General features: G+C 50.0%; 1 protein-coding gene across 2 annotated transcripts in view; it reads right to left on the bottom strand.

Annotated features, from left to right (window-relative positions):
• The window catches only part of XAF1 (XIAP associated factor 1), an 18,617-nt gene extending 11,312 nt beyond the window's left edge, over positions 1 to 7,305 (bottom strand). Inside the window, exons 1-6 of one of the 2 annotated variants that reach the window (XM_011958444.1) lie at positions 7,082 to 7,162; positions 6,621 to 6,740; positions 4,190 to 4,325; positions 3,425 to 3,481; positions 2,738 to 2,933; positions 1,101 to 1,186 (exon numbers count right to left, since the gene is read on the bottom strand). In XM_011958444.1, the coding sequence (XP_011813834.1) occupies positions 1,101 to 1,186; positions 2,738 to 2,933; positions 3,425 to 3,481; positions 4,190 to 4,325; positions 6,621 to 6,652 (507 nt within the window). In that variant the 5' untranslated portion in view covers positions 6,653 to 6,740; positions 7,082 to 7,162. Of the gene's footprint in view, positions 1 to 1,100; positions 1,187 to 2,737; positions 2,934 to 3,424; positions 3,482 to 4,189; positions 4,326 to 6,620 lie in introns of both variants that reach the window. The other variant, XM_011958445.1, reaches the window with a different exon arrangement.
• Positions 7,306 to 7,912: the final 607 nt, after the last annotated feature.

The following is a 7,912-nucleotide window of genomic DNA, read 5'->3' as shown; positions in this document are numbered from 1 at the left end:
AAAAAAAAAAAAAAAAAAAGCCATTAAAAGGAATAAAGTGCTAATACACACCACAACTACAACATGGGTAAACCTTGAAAATATTATGCTAAGTGAAAGCAGATGGTTACATAAGACCACATAGTATATGACTCCATTGATGTGAAATGTCCAGAATAGACTAATCCACAAAGGTAGAAAGCAGATTAGTGGTTGCCAGGAACTGGGAAGATGAGGGAATGGATGGTATCTGGTAATGGGTACAGGATTTCTTTTTGGAATGATGAAAATATTCTAGAACCAGATTGCACAACACTGTGAATGTGCCAAATGTCTCTACAGCGATGGCAAATTTTACACCATATGTGGTTTACCACAATAGTAAAAACAAACAAACAAACAAAAGAGCAAAAAGCTGGATCATCTCTGTGGTTTCTTTAGTTTTGATATTCTGTAGTTTTAGGAACTGAAGTGTTAAGAAAGGTAAACAACTTTCTGCCCAAGGAGAAGAGTTCTTTGGAGAGAAGTCTTGGTAAGTTTCCCAAAGGGGAAATGCTTCATTCTCTGCAAAAGAAGGGAGCAACTTGGCACAGCAGTGCACTAAAAGGCACTTAGGGCTATGGAGGGAAGAGCCTGTGAGTGTTCCCAGGCAAAATCAGTCAGTCAGTCAATCACATAACTGCATCTCTACAGAGTCCTCTTTTTGCACCAAGCCCTGATGTCAGAAAAATGGAAAAAGTCATTCAGTTTTGCAGGAAACTCACAGTCTGATAGAGAAGACTCCCACATGGGACAGAAAGCAGTAGGACAGGCCCTATTGAGGACCAAATTGCAATGTCCAGGCCATGAAGGCTGGAGATGGTCAGAGGTGATCAGGGGGTGTTGACAGTGGTAAGGGAGGCCCATTTGAAGGGCTGGGCACAAATGAAGACCAATTGTGTGTGCTTGATTAGCCTAAGTGAGTCACTAAAATATCTTTTTGAACAAAGCAAAAAATAAATATAGGACCCTTTAATATCCGTGCTATGTAAAACTGGGCCCAGAATCTGCCTTTCCTATGATACTTTTCAGAATGTAGACAAACTATTGGCACCATCAGAAAATTACTAATTGCTACTCACCATATGGTGGAAATACTTATTTTCTGGAATCATTTGGTTGCAATAATGACAGTAGATTTCCCTTTCAGGAGCTGAAATTCTTTCCCCTGAATAAGCAGAGAAACAACAACACCTTGTCAATGGCTAGCCCAGCTCTCCCACACCTGCCTACACGGCCTGTACTCATGAGCATGAACTGACCCCGGGGCCTGCCTGGCCTTGACTTTTCTGTGCTGTCGGCATCTGTGACCACACAGGCAACTCTTGGCCGAGTCACCCACATCATTTCCTTTACGGCCGTAGATGTGCGCTCAGGGCAGCAGCAACCCTAATGGAGACATTTTCCTGGAGCAGGACTGGTTTCTGAGGAGATGAATGGAGCTGTAGCCGCGGATGCCAACCCACGCCAACCTGACTGCTCTTTCATTCCACCAGTTTCCAGCCTCTGTGATCAGACCAGGTGTTGGTTGAACACATCTTTGTTGATGGTGTTGAAGCTGTGTTGTGTTGTGTTGTGTTGCACTGCAGTTGTGAAGATTGTGTTTGATTCTGTTGAAGTCCAGCCATGCTGGGATGAAGGAAATGGACGTGACTCTCACACTTTTCAGGTTTTCATTGGCCAGTTTTGCCCTTGGATCGATTGTTTATCAGGAGAGGGTTACAGTCTGGGGAGTTTTAGACTCTCTCCCATGTTACCAAAACAATCAGCAAATGCACCAAAGGATCTGTCACACTGATGGTTGTGTGACAGTACATACACCCTCATAAAGAGGTGAGTGAGTCAAGTGAACATAAAATGGTACCAGGGAGCCAATACATAGGCCCCCAGTCCAGGAGCTCTCGCCAACTCCCTTCTGGCCACTGCTGATAATGGAAAAAGCCCTCGATTCGGTGCCAGGAAATGTGGGAGTCCAGTCTTATTTCTGCCTCTAGCAAGCCCCTGCTTTATTCTGTGTGTAGGTTTTTCATCTGTAAAAGGATGCAGTGGATCTCTGCCAGGCTAGGATTGTGCTGGAGGCACTCAAAGTAAGCCCCCTGTTTCCTAGGATTCCCCATGGTCTCTCTTTTCTTTCTTTCTTTTTTTTTTTTGAGATGGAGTTTTGCTCTCGTTGCCCAGGCTGGAGTGCAATGGCGCGATCTCGGCTCACTGCAACCTCTGCCTCCTGGGTCCAAGCGATTCTCCTGCCTCAGTCTCCCAAGTAGCTGGGACTATGGGTGCCCACTACCACATCTGGCTAATTTTGTATTTTTAGTAGAGACACGGTTTCTCCATGTCGGTCAAGGTGATCTTGAACTCCCGACCTCAGGTGATCTGCCCACCTCAGCCTCCCAAAGTGCTGCCTCCCAAAGTGCTGCGATTACAGGCATGAGCCACCCTGCCCAGTTTCTTCTCCATGGCCTGTTTACTCAACTCTGTGGTAGCCAGGCTCTAGCCCCGGCCTGCTGGTCTCCCTGGACCAGTCATTTGAAGACCACAGCAGACACACAGGAAGGCCACTCTGAGGCATGGTTTAGAATTAGAATAGTCAGACGAATTGAGATCTATACAGCAAATACACTTGTCATCCGTCCTGTTGAGAGCTTCCCTTCCTTGCATCCCATCCAGGAAAGGCTCTGGCCCTTGGAATGTCTCTCTTCCACCCCAGTTGTGTGCTCACCTTTCCCGAGCTGGGCCTGTTCACTCCGACAGACATCTGTGTGCTGCGCGAGCATTCGGCGTGTGATGAACTGGCCACAGCCTGGGCAGAGCTCTGTCCGGCTGCCGCAGTAGGATTCGTGGAGCTCCAGCTTGCTGAGCTGCATGTCCAGTTCGCAGAACTTACACTCAACAGGGCGCTCCTGGCACTCATTGGCCTGTGGGAGGGAGCAGGAAGGGCATGATCACTGGCCTTTTTCTTTTTTTTTGAGACAGAGCCTCACTGTGTCACCCAGTCTGGAGAGCAGTGGCTTGATCTTGGTTCACCGCAACCTCCGCCTCCCAGGTTCAAGTGATTCTCCTGCCTCAGCCTCCTGAGTGGGTGGGACTACAGGCATGCACCACCATGCCCGGCTGATTTTTGTATTTTTAGTAGAGACAGGGTTTTACCATGTTGGTCAGGCTGGTCTTGAACTCCTGACCTCGTGATCTGCCCGCCTCGGCCTCCCAAAGTGCTGAGATTATAGGCGCCAGCCACTGCGCCTGGCCGATCACTGGCCTCTTTGACTGTAGGCAGATCAAGGACTTGTGCCCATCTCCCTAGGGAATTGCGGCCAATACAAGAAAGCAGATGAGAAGGGCCAGAGTAGGGGACTGCCCTCAGGAGATCTGAGCTCTGTTGGACTCATGGACCACATGGGGCTCTTACCTCATGAAATTCCAGCGAGGACTTCTGCATTCTCTGCTGACACATCGTACACCCAACCTAAACACACACACACACACCAGATGTGGGTCCACCCAGCACCCAGGGCCTGCCCCACATCCACTTTGGCTCACAGTGTTCTGGGTTTCGGTCTGTGAACTCCTACAGGGCAACGAACCGGTGTGCCTACCTCAGTCTCTCTCTAGCACCCAGCCCAGTGTTCAAGAAGTGGATTGTCAGACCAGTCTGAGTTGCAATGGCTGCCTGAGCTTGAGTATCTCCAGAGAGACAGATCAGGGGCCCCAGGAGGTATGGACATGGAAAAGCGGGAAATGAAGCTCGACCTGACTGCCTTCTAGGGCCTTCCTTTTTCACGTCCCCTCTTTACAGATCTCAAGAGAACAGTCAATCTTTCCTGAAACCAGAACCTCTTGCCTGTGCCATATCCATAAGCCTATAGGGAAAGGATTGGAAATGGGAAAACTGGAGGTAGACTCAGATTAGCATGAAAAACGCAGGATTAACATTTCCTTTCCATGGGGCTTTGTGTGGAGGAGCTGAATGACTTCCCATGACCCTCAAGTGAGTCTCTGCCTGGGAGACTGGACCCTTGCCTTAAGTCCCCAGCCCTCGCTCCAACTCCCAGACCCCATCTCTCCTGCAGGGAGGACTGGACCCTCGTCCCCCAACTCTCAGACCCCATTTCTCCTACAGGAAGGACTGCACCCTTGCCCCGACTCCCAGACCCCATCCTTGCCACTTCCTCACCTGCTGGTGCTCAAGCTTGCAGTGCTCCTCCATGTTTTTCCTGGAGACAGGCTCCTTACACTCCGGGCACAAGACCAGGAACCGCAGGCAGTGAGCCTCGTGGAGGGTGAAGTGGGCAGAGGCTATGTGTCTTTTGCTACAGGATCAAGGTGGGGGGATGGGAAAACAGACTTATTTTCAAATTATAAAACATGGAGCTGTGTTTCATACCCAGGGCTAGATCTCCAGAGGCCTTAAGCACTGAACACGTGATGATGATGACCTCCTGCCCCACGCTCCCTGTGTGGATTCAAAACGAGAACAGTGCGGCAGCATCTGATAAGAATAAGGACGTTCTACAGAGCTCTTACATTGCTGGGGCGGGGCACGGGAAGGAGCAGGAGGGAGGAATTACCAAGGAGCACAGGGGAGCTCTGGGGGTGATGGTATTTCATGGATGTGTATAACACAGGCCAAAACTTACCAATTACTACCCTTTAAAATGTGCAGTTTATTTGTAAGTCAATTATACCTCTATAAGGCTGTTTTTAAAATGAAACATTTCACTTTAAACAATGTAAATAATTACATTGTTTCAATTTAAACAATTCGAGAGAAGTGCCAAATTCTCTTGAATCTTTTTTTCTTCTTTTCTGGTGCCTCTGTTTGGTCCACAGTGTTAGGAACGCAGCCCTGCTAGGCTCATGCTTCCTGCCAGGGCCATGCCAACTTCCAGAATCTCCAAAGCGAGAGCTTCCCAAGTCTCTCCTGCCTCCAGGTTCACCTGCGCTAACTCACAAGAGACTCTGAGGTTCTTCCCGGAGACCACAATGAAGGCAGGGTTCTGAGCCTCCCACTTCCTGGGCAGGGTGTTTCTCTCTAACCATCCTCTTCACCAAGTAGTGACCCCTTTCGGTTGGACGCCGTGGCTCACGCCTGTAATCCCAGCACTTTGGGAGGCCAAGGCGGGTGGATTACCTGAGGTCGGGAATCCCAGACCAGCCTGACCAACATGGAGAAATCCCATCTCTACTAAAAATACAAAATTAGCCAAGTGTGGTGGCTCATGCCTGTAATCCCAGCATTTTGGCAGACCGAGGTGGGTGGATCACCTGAGATCAGGAGTTAGAGACCAGCCTAGCCAACATGGTGAAACCTCATCTCTACTAAAAAAATACAAAATTAGCCGGACGTGGTGGCGCACTCCTGTAATTCCAGCTACTCGGGAGGCTGAGGCAGGAGAATCACTTGAACCCGGGAAGTGGAGGTTGCAGTGAGCTGAGATCGCGCCATTGCACTCCAGCCTGGGCAAAAAGAAGCGAAACTCCATCTTAAAAAAAAAAAAAAAGGAAGAAAGAAAGAAATGATCCTTTTCACTTCCATCAACTCTTGCTTGTGGCAGCTCAAGAGAAGGGAAATGCGGAGCAGGGCTGCGTTCCTAACGCTGTGGACCAAACAGGGGCACCAGAAAACAAGAAAAAAGATTCAAGAGAAGTTGGCACTTCTCTCGAATTGTTGAAATTGAAAAAATTTAATTATTTACATTATTTAAAGTGAAATGTTTCATTTCAAAAACAGCCTTATAGAAGTATAATTGACCTACAAATAAACTGCCGTAGCCATAAAGGCCCAGAGGATGAGAACAGTTGCATGCCCATGTCCCTGGCACATGGGGCGTGCCCCGAGAGGGACTGTCAAAGCCTCACTCCTCTTGATGTGAACAAGCTCTTTGCTTCTGCTCTGCCCAGGCAGCGGGCACACGGGCAGCAGCATTTTCCCTTCCTTTGTTCTCTCTCCTCTGCCTGGCCTGGTCCCTTCTCCCCTTGCTCCTCCTAGGCTGGTTGAGAAACCAGGGTAATTGAAGGGTCTGGCTGGAGCAAAGATCTCTGGGGAGGGTCCCACTCAATTCCCTGCCACAGGTAGGGATCTTTGAGAATGGGGCTTTTCGACGGGTCAGATTCCGGCCTCCGCCCCCGCCCCCGCCCCGTTAGAGGTGTGGTCCCAGCCCCCTGCTCTGTCGTCCCTGCTCTGCCCCACGGCTCCCTTTCAAGGAGGGTGAGAGTAGTCCTGGAGAATCTCCGTGGGACCCTTTCTTTCACAGATTGGCGTGAAGGTCAGAGTATCAGACCCCCGGATTAGGACCCAAAGTCTCACAAGTATGAGTAGCCCAGTTGGGACCACTGGCCAGGCTATTTGTCTTCAGAACTGTCGCAGGAAGCCTAAAATTTGGGGGGAAGGGGCTGCAGTGCAGTGGGGGTAATGCTGTCCACCCTCACCCAGAGATTATCAAGTTTAAACCCTCCTACCCTTGGGGCCCACGGTCTCCAGCTGCTTGTCCTCCTAAGTGCTTTTATGCAGGAACTACTTTCTCCTCCCTTCAGAAACAGCCCTATCTCCTCGGCGTTTCTCCCTCACCAGCCCGGGTCTGCTGCTGGAGAAAGTGCTTTCTTACCAGTTCCTGCACACCGAGAAGGCTCCTTCCATGTTCTGCTCTCTGGAGTCTTTCAGTTGAGTTTCGTTTCTTGCAGGCGAGGAAACAAAACTGAAAGTCTTCCGACGGCCCAGCCCACAGCTTCAGGGAGGGAGGAGATCCTATCCTCAGAATTCTCGGCTCAGGATTCCCCGTTGATTCCTGTGGCTGGACCCTCCCAGGAAGCCCCTCTACAGCATGGCCAGCCCCTGCTGTCGCTCTCTGCGGTCATTCTTTGCCGCTATCACAGCCGAGTCTACGTCCCTGAAGGGTGGGAGCCTGAGGCCAGGCTTCTCCTGGGCAGCAGCTTGTTCGCTTACCCTGGCTGACTGGCTTCGCTCTGTCTGGGTCTCCATCCCTTTTCCAAACCATCCACCTCCCACCCTTCTCCCCCATCTCCGGCTCCTTTCTGGTCCTCCCTCTGCAGGAAAGAGGGAACTTGCCGTGTTGAGCTCGAATGCTGCTCCCTAAAAATGGCTCCTGGACTTTCAGGCGGTGAGGACTTCGCAAACAGCGTCCAGGGAGGCTCTGGGGATGCAGAGGAGTGTGAGCCCAGACCCAATCTGGTGTGTAACCTTCCCGGGGCCCTTAGAGTTTTTCCAGATCCTAGAAACAGCTGTGCTTACAGAAGGCCTCTAAACAACGTCTGGAGTGATGACAAGCAGGCCCAGAGAATTCCCGAGGAGTCTGCCAATGGGGCGGGTGCCGCCTCTCTGAGGAGGATAACAAGATTAAGGGAAATGTCCAGGCAGGCTCTAAAATTCAGGCACTAAATGAGAAGCAGTGTGTGGTGGTACTGATGATCACAGCGATAGGAGGGAAGAACCAAGGACTGCTTCGGCATTGTCTAGGTTCCAGGCACCATTCTAAGCATTAGGTAGGCATTGTCTTCGTTTTAATCCCTCACGTAAGCATTATTTGCTGTGGAAAACAGAGGCAGTGACAGAGGGAGACTCTGCCTCAACAAAGAAAAATGAAAAGAAAAAAAGAGAAAATGGAGGCAGAGAGAGGCTAGGTCAATCACTCAACATCAGAGCTGGGATTCACACCAGGTTGATCTAATTCAGGTGTTTATGTACCTAACCAAGACCCCATCCACCTCATTTGACAGCTGGTTGGGGTAGGGAGCACTTAACCAAGAGTCAGAGACTGAGGTTTGCATCTTATCTTGTTCCCTTCCTCACTGGCTAGGCAAGCTCCTTCTGACCCTCACTACCCATTCCTGTCTGTCTCTGGGCAGTTTGTGAATATCAAGAATGAAAAATAAGCAGGTC

The sequence above is a fragment of the Colobus angolensis genome, unplaced genomic scaffold (assembly GCF_000951035.1).
Source record: "Colobus angolensis palliatus isolate OR3802 unplaced genomic scaffold, Cang.pa_1.0 Scaffold47, whole genome shotgun sequence".
In the NCBI taxonomy this organism is placed as follows: Eukaryota; Metazoa; Chordata; class Mammalia; order Primates; family Cercopithecidae; genus Colobus; species Colobus angolensis.
This window is presented reverse-complemented; position numbering and strand designations above follow the sequence as displayed.